Source organism: Pecten maximus, chromosome 18 (genome assembly GCF_902652985.1).
Source record: "Pecten maximus chromosome 18, xPecMax1.1, whole genome shotgun sequence".
Taxonomy (NCBI): Eukaryota; Metazoa; Mollusca; class Bivalvia; order Pectinida; family Pectinidae; genus Pecten; species Pecten maximus.
The window spans coordinates 2,417,693-2,437,659 of record NC_047032.1 but is presented as its reverse complement, the minus strand read 5'-3'; the positions used below and the strand labels follow the sequence as shown (position 1 = coordinate 2,437,659).

The 19,967-nt window shown below is 37.2% G+C and overlaps 1 protein-coding gene across 1 annotated transcript in view; it reads left to right on the top strand.

The window, feature by feature from the left end:
- Nucleotides 1-18,912, top strand: part of LOC117317163 — a 46,133-nt gene extending 27,221 nt beyond the window's left edge. Inside the window, exons 3-4 of the mRNA XM_033871962.1 lie at nt 2,395-2,545; nt 15,314-18,912. Of these exons, the coding sequence (XP_033727853.1) occupies nt 2,395-2,545; nt 15,314-15,451 (289 nt within the window). The 3' untranslated portion in view covers nt 15,452-18,912. The remainder of the gene's footprint in view (nt 1-2,394; nt 2,546-15,313) is intronic.
- The last annotated feature ends 1,055 nt before the right edge of the window (nt 18,913-19,967 follow it).

Sequence of the window (19,967 nt, the reverse complement as noted above, 5' to 3'; positions counted from 1 at the left end):
TCCTTAAATGACCCTGGCTGTTAATAGGACGTTAAACAAAAACAAACCAAACCAACCAAACTCAATTAAAACTTGTTGTTATGTTCTTGGAGGGATCAAGACAGCTAGGATATTGGGGACGTTAAACAAAAACAAACCAAACCAATAATATAAGAACTATGTATATAGACTCCGCTAGCATGCCTATTGGTTAAACCAACCCATTGAACCAGGCCCTTCTTGTCTATAAGCCATCATCAGTCTCGGCCACTGACCACACTCAGTAGGGCTAACATAAATCTGTATCAACCTGGTAGTCGATGTCCTGGAGTTGATGATGATAAACTCCATGATTTCTCGTAGTTCTTCTTTTTCTATGTGAAAGGGTTGAAAATGTCTGTATATCATTGTTATATCCTTCCGCAATATAATGGAAAGTCCCATCCATACAAGCTAATCGCGACAGCTTCTGTCTGGAGGATACATAAAAGTCCAGAGATTACGTAACCGTTTACTGACGGCAATGAATCTTAATTATTGTTAATGTATTGTCTGGCTGAAAGATAAGCCGTTATATGGGAAGATGATTTTAAACAATTTCACAAAAAATCCTCCAGCTGGTCACCTGTGAATGACTTACAGGTTAACAATGGACTTTATAGTTTTGATGGCCAACCTTGAAAGTCTATTTCATCGCCCATAGTCAAAGATCTGTCTATTTCATCGTCCATACAGTGTAGTCAAACATCTGTCTTGTTTCATCGTCCATACAGTGTAGTCAAACATCTATCTATTTCATCGTCCATACAGTGTAGTCAAACATCTGTCTGTTTCATCGTCTATAGTCAAACATCTGTCTGTTTCATCGTCCATAGTCAAACATCTGTCTGTTTCATCGTCTATAGTCAAACATCTGTCTGTTTCATCGCCAATAGTCAAACATCTGTCTGTTTCATCGTCCATACAGTGTAGTCAAACATCTGTCTGTTTCATCGTCTATTGTCAAACATCTGTCTGTTTCATCGTCCATAGGCAAACATCTGTTTCATCGCCCATAGTCAAACATCTGTTTTCTCGTCCATAGTCAAACATCTGTTTTCTCGTCCATAGTCAAACATCTGTCTGTTTTCTCGTCCATAGTCAAACATCTGTTTCATCGTCCATAGTCAAACATCTGTTTCATCGTCCATAGTCAAACATCTGTTTCATTGTCCATCTTCAAACATCTGTTTCATCGTCCATAGTCAAACATCTGTCTGTTTCCTCGTGTAGTGTCCCTAATATAACGGCCAAAGAAGTAGTAATTTAATTTCTCCGAGTTCAAATTAATTTGTGTCGCTGATGTACTAGTGTATGTATTACTGAGATGATGAATAAGATCATCTGATTAAATGGAAAGGCAATGAAAAGAAAGTTAAAAGAGTTGGTTATCTTGACCTGGGTGAGATACCGTTTGTTAAGAGGAGACAAACCAGGGCTCCCCAAACTCCCAATCTAGGAATTCCTCAATCACATACACAAGGGGAGACAACCCAGGGTTCCCCAAACTCCCAATCTAGGAATTCCTCAATCACATGCACAAGGGGAGACAATCCAGGGCTCCCCAAACTCCCAATCTAGGAATTCCTCAATCACATACACAAGGGGAGACAACCCAGGGTTCCCCAAACTCCCAATCTAGGAATTCCTCAATCACATACACAAGGGGAGACAACCCAGGGCTCCCCAAACTCCCAATCTAGGAATTCCTCAATCACATGCACAAGGGGAGACAATCCAGGGCTCCCCAAACTCCCAATCTAGGAATTCCTCAATCACATACACAAGGGGAGACAACCCAGGGTTCCCCAAACTCCCAATCTAGGAATTCCTCAATCACATTTACATGAAGGAGAGACAACCCAGGGCTCCCCAAACTCCCAATGTAGGAATTCCTCAATCACATGCACAAGGGGAGACAATCCCATGTCCAGGGCTTCCCAAACTCCCAATCTAGAAATTCCTCAATCACATGCACAAGGGGAGACAATCCAGGGGTCCCACAACTCCCAATGTAGGAATTCCTCAATCACATGCACTAGGGGAGACAATCCCATGTCCAGGGCTTCCCAAACTCCCAATCTAGGAATTCCTCAATCACATGCACAGGCAATACAATATTTTAAACATACGTAAGATAATGATTCAAACTGAATTGGCATATCACTCTTGTCTGAGCCCATTAACTAAACATATCATGGTGAGATGAATGTTGAAAAAAATTTAAACACCAAATAAAACATTGTGTAGTTAGCTGATGTGGGTGTGTAAATATTACAGAGTGGACGGATACCATCTATAGCTGGTATTCGTGTGTAATTATTACAGAGTGGACGGATACTATCTATAGCTGATGTGTGTGTGTAATTATTACAGAGTGGACGGGTACCATCTTGCCTACAGTCTCTACGCTGACATCGGAGTGGACAGGAAGTGTGTTGAGACCAGGGGACTGGATGAACTGGCAGAGGTCTGCTTGGCCATGATGCGAGAAATGGATGTTCACAAACCTCTCTGGGCCGCTCTTGTAAGTATCAAACAACACATCATGGTAGCTAGTAATTCTTATATATGTTAAGTTGCTCAATCCCAACCCTCTGTTAAGTTGCTCTGCCCGGGAAGTGAATCCCACCTCTGGGTTGCGAGTTCGAAACCAGTACGTGGGGCAGTTTCCAGGTACTGACCGTAGACTGGTGGTTTTTCACCGGGTACTCCGGCTTTCCTCCGCCTCCAAAACCAAGCGTGTCCTTAAATGACCCTGGATGTTTAATAGGACGTTAAACAAAATAAACCAAACTCAATTAAAACTTGTTATGTACTCGGAGGGATCAAGACAGGATATTGGGGAATATTCCCTTTTTATTATCGCAGAGAAAGATCTGTGGTTTCTAGAGACCACAGCACAATAGGTTAACCCTTTAAGTCCGGATGATGCATTAATGCATCACCGGGCCGGGGCCGAATGATGCATTAATTAAAGTCCAGTGTGGCACCATGGTTCAGGCCATGGGCAGTAGAAACAGATTCTAAGAGTTTTTCAAAAGTGTGTTCCAGGTATGTATTAATGCTTATGTAACTTGATGATTTGGTATTTATTTAGTCAACATTTTCGTTGTTGAAAAAATTTATATATGATATGTGAACCATGTCATTTGTGGAATCTTTATTTGATTTGAGGGAAAATTTTAAAGGCTAATTCTGCTGGAAAATTTTTCCCATAAATGGTGAAGAAATGGGGCTAGATTGAACCATGACTTCTAACAATATCCCTGGTTAGTTGTTAGTACGATGGTCAGACTTGTTACAGAGGAATTATTGGTACTAATATAAAAAATCTTGTTAAAACTAAGTATATTTTGATGTTAATTAATTAGTGATATATGAAGTCACGCTGCTGTTTAAATCATGTTTGTTTGTTAGATTGTTAGATTTATCACCCCGTGAACAACCAGGGTCATTTTGAGGCTGAGTCACATTGTAGTAGTTGGTGACTACCTCACTGAACAACATACGGGAGGCGATTCACATGCCATCCAGAGCAATTAGGGGAAAGCGCCCTTGCCCAAGGGCACAATCAAGACCATCACAGACAGACCCATTTCTCAGCTTCCGAAGAAACACAGTAAAACTGATGCGGGTAGGGAGTGTGGCACCACATATCTCAGAATTTCACCTGAGGTTTCATGGCCCATGGTGCTCTATCTGACTGAGCTATTGTACGTGGCCCCTATTGATTTATCAGGCTTAAAATGTTTTGTTACTACACACAGAAAACAGAAAATTAAACACCAGCTTTGTCAAAGGTATGTTTAACTCAGTTTCTCAGGAAGTGTATAAAGTATTAAATATATAAAGAATAGGTAAAAAAACCCAGAATAAACAATAGGCAAAAAAGAACATAGAATAAAAAATAGACCAAAAAGAGCGTAGAATAAAGAATAGACCAAAAAGAGCATAGAATAAAAAATGGACCAAAAAGAACGTAGAATAAAGAATAGTCCAAAAAGAATGTAGAATAAAGAGTAGGCCCAAAAGAGCGTATAGTAAAGAATAGGCCAAAAAGAACGTAGAATAAAGAATTGGCCAAAAAGAGCGTAGAATAAAAAATAGGCCAAATAGAGTGTATAGTAAAATGAAGGCCAAAAACAGTGTTACTAGAATAAAGAACAGGCAAAAAAGAACGTAGAATAAAGAATAGGCCAAAAAGAACGTAGAATAAAGAATAGGACAAAAAGAGCGTAGAATAAGGAATAGGCCAAAAAGAGCGTAGAATAAAGAGTAGGCCAAAAAGAGCGTAGAATATAGAATAGGCCAAAAAAAGCATAGACTAAAGAATAGGCCAAAAAGAGCGTAGAATAAAGAGTAGGCCAAAAAGAGCATAGAATAAAGAATAGGCCAAAAAAAGCATAGACTAAAGAATAGGCCAAAAAGAGCGTAGAATAAAGAGTAGGCCAAAAAGAGAGTATACTAAAGAGGAGGCCCAAAAAAACGTAGAATAAAGAATAGGCAAAAAAGAGCGTAGAATAAAGAATAGGCCAAAAAAAGCATGGACTAAAGAATAGGCAAAAAAGAGCGTAGAATAAAGAATAGGCCCAAAAAAGCATAGACTAAAGAATAGGCCAAAAAGAGCGTAGAATAAAGAGTAGGCCAAAAAGAGAGTATACTAAAGAGGAGGCCCAAAAAAACGTAGAATAAAGAATAGGCCAAAAAGAGCGTAGAATAAAGAATAGGCCAAAAAAAGCATAGACTAAAGAATAGTCAAAAAAGAGCGTAGAATAAAGAATAGGCCAAAAAAAGCATGGACTAAAGAATAGGCAAAAAAGAGCGTAGAATAAAGAATAGGCCAAAAAAAGCATAGACTAAAGAATAGGCCAAAAAGAGCGTAGAATAAAGAGTAGGCCAAAAAGAGAGTATACTAAAGAGGAGGCCCAAAAAAACGTAGAATAAAGAATAGGCCAAAAAGAGCGTAGAATAAAGAATAGGCCAAAAAAAGCATAGACTAAAGAATAGTCAAAAAAGAGCGTAGAATAAAGAATAGGCCAAAAAAAGCATAGACTAAAGAATAGGCCAAAAAGAGCGTCGAATAAAGAATAGGCCAAAAAGAGTGTATAGTAAAGAATAGGCCAAAAAGAGCGTAGAATAAAGAGTAGGCAAAAAAGAGATGTTTTTGTTACTTATCTATTAATAATTTTGATTTTAAGAATTTGGGAATTCTTCGTTAAAAATACTCAACATTAATGTTAAATGTGATTTACACATTCAGTAAACTATTACTCATTTTAGACTTGGTTTACAATAGATGCCAGTAGTCATGCATGCCTTGCAAGGCAGTGTTGAGATGACTTGATATTCCACAGAACTCTCTATTGACCTACAGCACCTGCATGGCTGATATTTAGGACTGAGAAACACCTACAGCTTGATAATATTGATTTTAGTTGTTGATGTTTGAGATTCGCTGAACAGGAAGTCCACTCATTTATCATGAAGTAATGCTGTAAACGTAGAAATTTACGCTTATGTTACAAAAGCCGGTTGTGAAAATCACCCGTATTATTTTATGATTTATGGAAAAGACGGAAAAAGAGAAAAAAAAAATATCGATAAACCAAGCTTAAAATTTCAAAGCTATCAAAATTGTGAAATTAAACCTGGCAGAAATGACGATATTTGCAGAGGGCAGTGTTGTAAATGACACGGTTTTTACAGAAATTCATATATATATACTGAAACGAAAAAGAAACGCAACTTCAAATTGTAGGTTTAATAAAATAATACTTGTGAGCATTATGTTTAAATTTCATATGTAATAGTTAATATTGAATATTGATGTAACATCCTTTAAATGTTTAGAGATTTTTAAGAACAGGTCACTTTGCTAGAAGGTCATGATTGGTAGTACCCTACGTGAATCCAAGTTGGTTAGAAAGGTTAGATGATGCTGCCTAACAAACGGCACAACATGGGGCCTAAGGATCTCATCCCGATAGCGTACGGCCGTTAAATTCCCATTGACTATCACCAAAGGCCTCTTCAAACCATGGGAGATTCCCGCCCAAACCATAACTGATCCACCCCCAAATCGGTCGTGTTCCAAAACACAGGCGTCAGCAAAACGTTCGCCTCGACGCCGGTACACACGTTGACGGCCATCTGCTCGAAATAACGTGAATCGAGATTCATCGGTGAAGAGCATAGACCTCCGTCTCATAGGAAAACGTCTGGGCATATGTGCCGTTGCCCATTGCATACGACGTGCTCGACGTTGCGGTGTTAGTAGTAAACCAACGTACTGTCGCCTTGCACGCAAATTAGCCTCACGCAGTCTGTTGATCACTGTTTGGGGATGAATTCGACGGTTATGATTACCAATCGTATTCCTTGCCGTTTCAGCGGCCGTTAATCTCCTGTTACGCAGGTGTGCCAACCTAAGAACCCGGTCTTGACGTCGCGACGTTACGCGTGGACGTCCTGATCTCGGCTGGTCATCGACTCTTCCTGTTGCGTTAAGACGTGAAACTAATCGACTAATAGTCGATTTGTGAACTCTGAATTGTCGAGCGACGTGAAGTTGCGTGTTCCCTGCCAGAAGCATCGCTATAGCACGTCCTCTATCAACCTTTGATAACCGTGGCATAATTGTAAAAGGAATTATTGTTTGCAAAAGTATTGGCGATGATGTGGCTCAATGTTAGTGATGAATTGATACTGGTTTGAATGAAAAAAGAACGCATATGTTTGTACAGGCACGGTTTTTGATGTTTTTACCGCGCCGGAAGTGCATAGGTCTCTAGTCACACTTGGGTGATTTTGAAGATTGGTATGGGTGTTAGGCAGGGTGCATGTTTATTTCCGCGATTTTTATACAGATATGTATATTTAATACAAAATTAATCACAATTTTCCATGTTGCGTTTCTTTTTCGTTTCAGTATATATATATTTAAGCACAGGGTTCACAGGATGAGGGTGTGACACCTGAAGCTGGCTTGTCTGCATGTTGACTTAATTCTGTATGCTGACACATTAAGGTCACAAGATTGTTCTCTAATTAGGTCACATGCTTATCCTCTAATTAGGTCACAAGCTTCTGTAAGTAGGTCACATGCTTATCCTCTAATTAGGTCACAAGCTTCTCTAATTAGGTCACATGCTTATCCTCTAATTAGGTCACAAGCTTCTCTAATTAGGTCACATGCTTATCCTCTAATTAGGTCACAAGCTTCTCTAATTAGGTCACATGCTTATCCTCTAATTAGGTCACAAGCTTCTGTAATTAAGTCACATGCTTATCCTCTAATAAGGTCACAAGCTTCTGTAATTAGGTCACATGCTTATCCTCTAATTAGGTCACAAGCTTCTGTAATTAGGTCACATGCTTATCCTCTAATTAGGTCACATGCTTATCCTCTAATTAGGTCACATGCTTATCCTCTGATTAGATCACAAGATTCTGTAATTAGGTCACAAGCTTATCCTCTAATAAGGTCACGATCCTCTAATTAGATTACAAGTTTATTCTCTAATTTGGTCACAAGATTATGATCCTCTGTTTAATTGTCTTAATTAGGTCACTAGATGACAGATTATCCTCTAATTAGGTCACAGTGTCAGTTGTAAAAAATTCCAAAGTCTGAAGAGAAGTTAATTGTTGAGATAATGTAAAATGAAATATTGGTGAATTTGAGCTTTCGTATAAATAACGTTAAGTGGTCCTATCATTAATTGGGAATAGAGTGTTCTGATTTCTATGACATCTGCAGAAATAATCAGATTCATTCAGATGCAGAGTTAAAACGGACAGGTCTTCTCTCTCTGTGACCTGGCTTCACGGAAAAGAAATGTAGCTCCGATAAAAAAGTTGTGTGAAATACTTCCAAGGAAACTGTAATTCACAAAAAGATCAAAACTGTTTTAAAAATAAAGGATTGGCAAATTAAAGCTACAGTATAATGTGTTGTTAAAAATGATGTGTTTTCCATGTTTGAAATGAGCAATGAAATTAACTTTAGGATTGGTGCCATGCTGATTAATTGGCACATGGCATTTTATGCAAGCAAAATCATGTAGCGAGAACACTACAGTTTTTTTCTATGTTTGCGGAGATTGTAAGAGCACCTTTCCTCTAGATCCGAGTCTATCTGCAGGGAATCAATCTCCTCAAAATGAAATGTGAAGATCATATTCCAAAAATTTGAAGTCCTATCTGGTGTTGTTAAACAATAAAATTACCTCAAAGACAGAAGCGAATGAAGCATTTGTTCTAAAATCTTTATAATTAAGAAACGATTCTTGGTTTAGATTCCTGCACTTTAATCATCATCAAGGGATCGCTGGCATTGCCATTTCACTTTTATTGAATTAAATCTAATCAAATCAAAGCATTTCTGTAGGTATGCTCTGTCTTGCAATCAAGTTAGATTAAATTCCTAATTATAAATAATAAATGAAAATGAAAAATTATTTCTTAACACTGTGAAAATTAATATAGACTTTTAATTAAATATCTGGGCTTGGATTAAAGTTATTATAGATTTAAATATCTGGGTTTGGATTAATATAGATTTAAATATCTGGGCTTGGATTAATATAGAATTGAATACCTGGGTTTGGATTAATATAGATTTAAATACCTGGGTTTGGATTAATATAGACATAAACACCTGTGTTTAGATTAATATAGAATTGAATATCTGGGTTTGGATTAAAGTAAACCATAATATACCAGAAGAATCTGATTTAAATTAAGTATAAGGATCGATCAGTATAGCCTGTTTGATATATCACTATTCTAAATTATCACAGCTCGTGTTCCGAATACACACACAGCTGATATACATGTATGAGCTTTGTATTGGAGCTAAATTACATACAGACACATCACTCTACAGATAGTGAAGATACAAACTTGCACGATTTTATAAGACAGCTATATATATCTTTTAGATTTTTACTAAAGAATAAGACAATGATGGATGTAGAAGGGATGAAACAGTTATAATAAACTCTAGGTTCTTTATATAATGTCTGGAAAGGAAATAAATTAACATTAATTAAGAGTCTGGTATACGTAGTACAGTACAAGATTTTCTTATGAATAGGAAATTGATTTTTAGTATTAATATTAGAAAAACAGGTTTTCTAATGATAGGAATCATTTTTATTAATTAATAATTGTAATTGATAGTTTGATACAAACAGGTGTGAAATAACACAAGTCCTCAATGTATATTACATGTGGCAGTTTTATATACAGACAGGTGTGAACCAACTCATTACAGGATCATGAAATTAATTATATACGAGGGCTGATTGATATGTTGTGAGCTAGCCTGACATATTGAAGGATTTGAATTTTGCCAGGCATATCATATTATTTTTCAACATAATCCCCTTCAGTATCAGGGCCTCAATGCCACTTTTATAGACCTCCTTTTCTTGGATGTTCAGAAAGTCATCCACTGCATGTATGACGTCATCATCGGAATTGAAGTGGGTCCTTGAAATAGCTGCATGTTTTCAGTTTTGGAAATAGATGAAAGTCTGATGGAGCAAGATCAGGTGAATAAGGCGGATGCTCAATCAATTTAAAGCTACAATCGTGAATGGCAGCTATGGCAATGACAGACTTGTGAACAGGAGCATTGTCCTGATGGAATAACACACCTTTAGTGAACTTTCCACAGCACTTAAGTTTAATATTTTCTCGTAACTGCCTCAGAAGTGAAGCATCATTAAGCAATATGTGTCATTGATTGTTTGTCCCTTTTGGAGATAATCTATTAGCAGAATAATATCATCTGCGTCCCAGGAAACCGAGGCCATAACCTTCCCAGCTGATGGAATAGTCTTTGCCTTCTGAGGAAGAGCCAGGGTGCTTCCATTGTTTCGATTGTTGTTTGACCTCTGGAGTAAAATGATGGACCCATATTCCATCCATATTGATAAATCTCTGAAGAAAGCTGGCAGGATCTTCCTCAAAAAGGTTAAGATTAGCAAGCGATAATGTGTGCCTGGTGACAATGCATCTGATCTACTGTCAGAAGTCTTCAGGTACCCATCGGTCCAAAAGCTTTCGATGATTGCAAGATCCTTGGTCAGAATGGCATGTTTACTCTTTCCGGTGAAATGCCAACTCTACTGGCTATATATCTTTCTTTAACTCGTCTGTCAGTCACAAAAAAATCATATCATAAAATGATCTTTATTGACTATTGCTGTGGTTGCAACATTGAAAGGACTTCCAGGACGCGGGTCATCCTCAATTAAGGCTCTGTCGGCCGAACTTGAATTCTGCCACCCACTTTTTCACTGTAGCATATGAAGGGGCATCTTTCCCTAGTGTTGCTATCATATCTTTATGGATATCCTTAGGTGTTAAACCTTTTTTATGCAAATATTGGATCACTGCTCTTTAACCGATTTTGTCCATCTTGCAAAAGCCGCCTGTCTTGTTTACTTTAGAGTACTACCTCGTCGATATAAACTAACCAAATGAGACCAGTCCTTGGGTACTCGGTTCTATATAGTCAGAGAATAGTGGGACTAAAAAAGAACATCATTGTATAAGTACCTCCGGGATCCTTCAATATGAGGCTTACAACATATCCATCATCCCTCAAAGCTAGAATTTTTAGGTCATCTGACCCGAAGGGTCAGGATGACCTATAGTCATCATGCTTCGTCCGTCGTCGTGCGCCGTGCGCCGTCTGCCGTGCTTCTCAAGTTCCACCAGTGGGATTGAGCTGAAACTTGCCTGAAATGATGCTGGGATGGTCCTGACCAAGTGTTGTTAATTTTCGGGTCAGTCCGAAATCCAAGATGGCCGCAATTGCCGCCATTTTGAAAACACATTTGAAACTTCTTCTCAAGTTCCACTGGTGAGATTGAGCTGAAACTTGCCTGAAATGATCCTGGGATGGTCCTGAGGAAGTGTTGTTATTTTTCAGGTCGGTCAGAAATCCAAGATGGCCGCCATGGCAACCATCTTGAAAAACACATTTTAAACTTCTTCTCCAGTTCCACTGGTGCGATTGAGCTGGAAATTGGTGAGGATGTTAAGGAAGTAGAGCCAAAAAAGTGTTGTTATTTTTCGGCTTCGTAAAAACTTTGACATGGCAGCCACGGCAGCCATTTTGTAACATGATTGCGCAATCATGGTTCTTCTGAACAACACCTATTTCAAACTTCTTCTCAAATTCCATCAGTGGAATTCAGCTCTAACTAACCAGAAATGATCCTGAGATGGTCTTGACCAAGTGTTGTTATTTTTCAAGTCGGTCAGAAATCCAAGATGGCCGCCATGGCAACCATCTTGAAAAACACATTTTAAACTTCTTCTCCAGTTCCACTGGTGCGATTGAGCTGGAAATTGGTGAGGATGTTAAGGAAGGAGAGGCAACAAAGTGTTGTTATTTTTCGGCTTCGTAAAAACTTTGACATGGCAGCCATTTGTAACATGATTGCGCAATCATTGTTCTTCTGAACCACACCTATTTCAAACTTCTTCTCAAATTCCACCAGTGGGATTCAGCTCTAACTAACCAGAAATGATCCTGAGATGGTCTTGACCAAGTGTTGTTATTTTTCAAGTCGGTGAGAAATCCAAGATGGCCGCCATGGCAACCATCTTGAAAAACACATTTTAAACTTCTTCTCCTGTTCCACTGGTGCGATTGAGCTTGAAATTGGTGAGGATGTTTGAAGGAAGGAGAGCCAATAAAGTGTTGTTATTTTTTCGGCCTCGTAAAAACTTTGACATTGCAGCCACGGCAGCCATTTTGTAAAATGATTGCGCAATCATGGTTCTTCTAAACAACACCTATATCAAACTTCTTCTCAAATTCCACCAGTGGGATTGAGCTCTTACTTACCAGAAATGATTCTGTGATGGTCCTGACCAAGTGTTGTTATTTTTCAAGTCGGTCAGAAATCCAAGATGGCCGCCATGGCAACCATCTTGAAAAACACATTTTAAACTTCTTCTCCAGTTCCACTGGTGCGATTGAGCTGGATATTGGTGAGGATGTTAAGGAAGGAGAGCCAACAAAGTGTTGTTATTTTTTGGCTTCGTAAAAACTTCGACATGGTAGCCACGGCGGCCATTTTGTAACATGATTGCGCAATCATGGTTTTCCTGAACAACACCTATTTCAAACTCCTTCTCAAATTCCACCAGTGGGATTCAGCTGTAACTTACCAGAAATGATCCTGAGATGGTTCTGGCCGAGTGTTGTTATTTATTGGGTCGGTCAGAAATCCAAGATGGCCACCATGGCCAACAGTGCCACTATATACTTGCTACAGAGAATACATACTACAATAATATAAGGTTTTTAATTTAGAGTCAGATGACCGTTAAGGCCCCTGGGCCTCTTGTTATTTAATTATGTGCTGTGTTAACTCGAGTGTATTTTCTTTTTCTTTTTCAAAGTAGTCAAGTTTATATGTAAACAAAGTGTGTATACAAATAAATAATTTCATCTTAAGTAGGTAATTAAAACTCTTAGCAAACTTGTCATTTAACAGATAATAGTCTGGTTTACCAGCCGGAAACAAAATTGTTAGCTCTAAAATTGTTACAATAAAAAATAGTCATCAATTGTAACCAGTAGGGATAAATTGTCAGGTACTCTGATCAAATAGATCAAGTGGAACCAGTAGGGATAAATTGTCAGGTACTCTGATCAAATAGATCAAATTGTAACCAGTAGGGATGAATTGTCAGGTACTCTGATCAAATAGATCAAGTGGAACACAAGTTTTAGTTGAGGATAGCAATATTAGTGTTGATCCGATTAAATAGATCAAATGGAACACAAGTTTTAGTTGAGGATAATAATATTAGTGTTGATCCAGTCATTGGCCTCATTAAGGAAGCAAGCTGGGACATGTATATCGACATGATACCATATACGTAGGTCCATTCATGGATATGATATTGGTTACTACTATATAGCTAGCACCTGTTGAATGATGTGTTGTATATAATATACAATATACATATTTATCACCCACGAGCTGTAAATAGCGGTAACATACATCATATCATCTGTATAGCCTCCAGCATACAATGTACCTTTGCCTGATGTTATCTTATTATAGGTTTGGAATATACATGTATTCTATTTATGTTGATATTTACTTAAGTTTTTATGGACTGCTAATTAGGTTTTGTCAGAAATATTTCTCGACTTCATTACCCAGGTAAACTAATGCCTTATATGCACTTAATAATAGCAAAATGATATACCACTACATACCATGACAGGTCAAAATCCCATAGTTGTTAAATGTGCTTCAATTTCAAGCCTTCTTCAGACCAAGTTCTGCTGCAACACATTTAAGCAATGAACAGCGGTTTTAATGTTGTTATAGTCGATATGGCAGCAAGATAAAAATGACCTGCCATATTGACTATAACAACATTAAAACCGCTGTTCAATACTTATATTTTCATTTTTTTACCATTTTCATCAACTTTGAAAAAAACTGAACCAACAAACCATTATTAGATATGACTCGCTTTTGCATATCAGTGATTATAGGAATGATCTGATTTATTGTTAAATTTTTTTTAATGTTTTATCAATGTGGGTAACTCACAGTACAGTAGTTTGATGTGACAGAAGCATTAAATAAAACGGGATTTCATATCAACTTTTAAAATGCAGATCAAATGATTGAAGGGGATGTTCAGCCGACTTATATAGCTGATGCTGTTTGACCAGTTCGGTCCACTGTGACTAGAATTGATATTTGACCATCCACTTACACCAGCATTTCATTGACATTTCATACAGCTGCTTCAGAGGCTTGCCTTCCACAAGGAATCATGCTGAATCTTCATCTATATTAGGGTTGAAATATCAGGGGGATATCTGAGTATAATGGCGTCTCGGCTAATATTCCCTTCAAAGCTACAGAGACAGTTTAGACCATAACAAATGTCCCTGAAACCCACTCGTTCTGAGACGTGATCAGGAAATGGAGACTGTTATCTGTCACCAATCTAGGCAAATAAATGCAATGCAAGTTGGGTTTTGCCCGATTTCCTGTTGTAAAAATGTATCCTTGTTATATATAAACTAGCTGGAAGTAGAGTTCTTGTTGTGCATGTGATCACCTTTGAATTACTAGCTTTGACTGGTTGAAATTTCACTTCAAAGTTTGTGTTGCTTTTCCAGCGATGGTATCTTCACCAACATTTCACTTTGAAGTTTTGCGTTAAATTAGATTCGTTTAATTAGATCGTTGCTCAAAATGTACAAGTCCATTAACAAAAAAATGTTAGTTTTAGGTTACATAGCAGACGTACATCTCAACATATAGAGGTGAACATCTCAACATGCCCATGGAGTTCCATGATGGAATATCCTCCAGGATTTATGGTCCAGTGTATATTAGGGATGCTGGGAGACTGGGTTTTATAGCGCTGTGTTTATAGCTCAGTTTCTCAAATTATAAAAGAAATTGAAACTATAAGTTTCTTTTCAACAAGCTGTTTTATAGGGTCGTAGCCTGGTACATAATGTAAACTGGTTTATAGATATACAGCTTTATTGTCACAATATTGGGGACACTCTTTGTTGTGTTGTAATAACTATAGAGTAAGAGAACTATATAAAGGTATTCCCAAAGCTCCACTTTATGCTTTCAGCAGTTTTGTCTCCTGATTGGGACTCCACACTCTGGGCCCTTTATCTACATCTTTATATTTATATTTGAAGACAATATTGTTTATTTATCAACTGTTCTTTATTTATCAACATGTACAGTATCTGTTACTATATTAAGATTGATACGGTTCACTTGTGCTGCGGTGGCCGAGTGGTTAAGGTGTCCCGACACTTTATCACTAGCCCTCCACCACTGGGCCGCGAGTTCGAAACCCAAGTGGGGCAGATTCCTGGTACTGACTGTCAGTGGTCGGTGGTTTTTCCCTGGGTACTCCAGCTTTCCTCCACCTCCAAAACCTGGCACATCCTTAAATGACCCGGGCCGTTAATAGGACGTTAAATAAAACAAACGATTCACTTTAATTTGGTCAATTTGTTGGTTATACCACTGGTCTCTATGAAATTTGATTTCAACTATATCTCCCGAAAGTATTTGTCACACTTGGTGGTGTTGGTAGCTCTCAAGGCTAATGAGGTGATGTCTAGAATTATAACGTGAGTAATTTGGTATAATTGTAATATATGTATAGAAAAGTATGCATATTAAAATACTGTATTGTCAGATCGTTTTCATGTTCAAGTCTACAGTAATATAATAATAATATCTTGTTTTTGTAGGTGACGAATGCCACATGTGGATACCATGAAGGAAAACGTGGATACCTGAAGAAGGTTCGAGAAGGCTTTGAATGGGTGGACATGCAATCTGGCCACGGGGCAATGTATACATTTAGGTGTATGGCTGAAAAAACGTAGAGTAGTGTTGGTCAAGGCTGGTCAGTCTTCACCATATCTCATATCACAAGACAGTTTAACTGACAATATTGACACCAGGTGTCGCCACTGGGCAAGTGATGGGACCTTCGTAAAGACTTGTCTTGAGCTTGCCTGCCTGGACTGGACTGAAAGTATATAATTATTCATTTAGATATAATCAAAAGGCTGCAGACATGGACTGTTCAGTTATGAAGTGGTATATTTTTGTACAATGGAAAATGCTGTTTAAACACATTTCTGCACCAAAAAGAAGGTGTGTCATGTATAAATTATATACTGCTTTAATTTTACAACTTGAAAAATGTGAATCTATATAACTTTGTTGAGAGGATGGAAGGAGTTCCTTGGAAATGTGAATCTATTACTGGATTATGAGGATGGAACGAGTTCCTTGGAAATGTGAATCTACTACTGGATTGTGAGGATGGAACGAGTTCCTTGGAAATGTGAATCTACTACTGGATTATGAGGATGGAACGAGTTCCTTGGAAATGTGAATCTATTACTGGATTATGAGGATGGAACGAGTTCCTTGGAAATGTGAATCTATTACTGGATTATGAGGATGGAACGAGTTCCTTGGAAATGTGAATCTATTACTGGATTAGTGAGGATGGAACGAGTTCCTTGGAAATGTGAATCTATTACTGGATTGTGAGGATGGAATAAGTTCCTTGGAAATGTGAATCTATTACTGGATTGTGAGGATGGAACGAGTTCCTTGGAAATGTGAATGTATTACTGGATTCTGAGGAAGGAACGAGTTCCATGAAATGTGAATCTATTACTGGATTGTGAGGAAGGAACGAGTTCCATGAAATGTGAATCTATTACTGGATTCTGAGGAAGGAACGAGTTCCATGAAATGTGAATCTATTACTGGATTCTGAGGAAGGAACGAGTTCCATGAAATGTGAATGTATTACTGGATTGTGAGGATGGAACAAGTTTAAAAAACGGATCTACTATGCATGTAGAAGTGAAGGTAGTGTGAATCGTGGTCTGCGACATTATGTATAGACATCTCCATGGATGTTGTGAATTCCGGGTGATATTTTTTAACAAGGACTTTCGACAATTTGGTTGGATCGTTGTTGAAAGGAAATTTCTTGGAATTTTGAGTGGTTGTTGGGAATCAATCCATTGTTAATATATATATTACCCTCTGATGAGGATAGACATGGGATCGGATTATAATCGATACTGTGTGTAATGTGTGACAAAGTATCGATGCTGAGAAAAGACCATTAATTCACTGAATTCACATTACATTACAGATGAAAATCAGACGAATATATATACATTAATGTCTTGGATGAAAAATCGCCTTATATACAATTTACACCAATTCATCCACTTCATCGAGAATGTTTTAAAATGAGAAGGAAACGATTTAAATATGATATGTGGATACTACCCTTAATATGATAAAAAAAAAAAATTTTCGTGTGCTTTAAATTTTCTAACAATCCTTATATTTAATTATCCATAACTCTTCACAAGGTCAAATTTGTGATTCGATGACTTCTCTATGGAGTTCCATTTCATGTTGGATTTGATTTTTTATCATTGATTTTGTAATATAGATCCCTAGATAAGAAAGCAATCAAATTTTTATTTTATAATATAGAAGATCGTAATTCCTGTTTTACTATACAGCTTGTTTTTCGTTTCTAGTCTCTCTGCCATGTTTATATAGACTATAACTGCCTTGTCAGGGCTCAAAGTGGATATTTTTACAAGGTGACCTATATTTGGCTACCAGGTCATAAAATCTATATAGGCGCCAATTGGAAAAGTTAGTCGCCTGGCCTTGTTGTTTTAAGTTAGAAAAAAAAAGATCTTTTAATTCTTCAGATCAGTATAATATCTCTGCAACTTTTTCAATTGTGAACATATCATTTTAGCATTGACTGCAACTTTGAAAGATTGACCAAATCACAAATTTACACAATTTTTTAGTGGCCATGCAGGCGCCTTATAGGTCAATAACTGGTCGTCAGTGGTGAATTTAAGGTGCCATGGCCACTGAAATAGGCGCTACTTTGAGCCCTGGTTGTTTTAAATTTAAGTTAAACTGTTTGACTGAGCAATCGTACTGTAAATAATTACATTCTCGACTTTGAAACTTGTCATAATTATGATGATCCATGTTAAAAAGTCTGATGTATATATCTGTGACATTATGCGTTGACTAAAATAATAGTCGACATATACATTTGTGTATATAAAATATTATTCACCCAAGTTTGTTCAAATGAAAAGATTATCATACTGTGAATGAATGAAAAGATAGAAAGCTATATATAGTGAAACCTGTCTAATCCGACACTATTTGGGAGTGACACTTTTGGTCGGATTAGACAGGGTGTCACAAAAGTCAGGTATTTGTTGTTGACTACACTTGGCATCACGGAAATACGGTACAGTGTCAGATTTGACGGGATGTCAGAAAAGTCCAGTGTCAGATTAGACAGGTTTCACTGTATAGACACCAAGTAAGGACCAAAACCATTTAATTACATCAGTTTATATCAGCATATCATCTATCAAAGTACACTTTCAGTTTATTTCAGCATATCATCTATCAATGTACACTTTCTCAAAGGGAAGCAAGAATATATATATATATGCATGCTTTTAAAACGGTTGCCATCGTTTCCACATTTTAATTAGAAGTTAACATATTTATTGTAAGCTAAATCATAACAATTTGTTTTTCAGTTTTCTATATATATGTAAACCAAGTCAAAAATAATTGAAATATTTTGAGGTTAGCTTTAATTTGAAGAAATTTCAAAAGACATGAAAATGAAAAATAAAAAAAAGCTGATCAGGTCAAAATCATTCATTGCAATCAACATTTTCATTTCATTAATTTGCGGCGTACAATCAGAACTAGGTTTAAAATTTGTTTGTGTGTGTGAGTGTGTGTGTTCGTGTGTGTTTGCATGTTTAATTGATGACAGAAGTTTTCTGTGAAGATATATATAATAAAAAAACACAGCCCAAAATCTATGCAATGCAATATTCTTAATTACCGATATATTTGCTGATTTTGTCACGGCCGGTTTTTACGTTTGACATTTGCTTTGAAAAGTGATCTATTAATTGCTTTGTGTATTAGATGATGCTTGTATCTTCTGAAATTTCTCTAGCCAATGTAGTTAAATATCAAAAATGTATTGATGAAAGTAGAAACAAATTATACAGTGGATTCTAATTTTGAGGATAATATCTTGTTTTTTCAGAGGGATTTTAATTTTGACGATCTGTTTATTTTAACATGTGTTTTAATTACCGATATAAAATCTTATACACATTATAAACTGTATGTCTCTCTTCCTAATGAATGTAAAATTGTGTCATTTTTTATCTTAATGAAATGTGTGATTGGTAAATTGATATATATGATTATAGGAGTTGTATGTGTAGATTAAGGGACGTGTATTATTTATTTGTTTTCCTAAGACATATGGCACTGATATGCAATATGTTAGCCGAGTCTTTTATATAAATCTGTATAGAACCAGTACACTATCAATCTATACCAGTACACTATCGATCTGTATATCAGTACACTATCGATCTATACCAGTACACTATCGATCTAATTTTAAACCAGTACACTATCGATCTCTATCAGTACACTATCGATCTGAACCAGTACACTATCGATCTGAACCAGTACACTATCGATCTGTACCAGTACACTATCGATCTGTACCAGTACACTATCGATCTGTACCAGTACACTATCGATCTGTACCAGCACACTATCGATCTGTACCAGCACACTATCGATCTGTATCAGTACACTATCGATCTGTATCAGTACACTATCGATCTGTACCTGTACACTATCGATCTGTATCAGTACACTATCGATCTGTATCAGTACACTATCGATCTGTACCAGTACACTATCGATCTGTACCAGAACATTATCGATCTAAACCAGTACACTATCGATCTGTACCAGTACACTATCGATCTGTACCTGTACACTATCGATCTGTACCAGTACACTATCGATCTGTATCAGTACACTATCGATCTGTACCAGTACACTATCGATCTGTACCAGTACACTATCGATCTGTATCAGTATACACTATCGATCTGTTTCAGTACACTATCGATCTGTACCAATACACTATCGATCTGTACCAGTACACTATCGATCTGTACCAGTACACATCAATCAGTACACTATCGATCTGTACCAGTACACTATCGATCTGTACCAGTACACTATCGATCTGTTTCAGTACACTATCGATCTGTACCAATACACTATCGATCTGTATCAGTACACTATCGATCTGTACCAGTACACTATCGATCTGTACCAGTACACATCAATCAGTACACTATCGATCTGTACCAGTACACTATCGATCTGTACCAGTACACTATCGATCTGTATCAGTACACTATCGATCTGTATCAGTACACTATCGATCTGTATCAGTACACTATCGATCTGTACCTG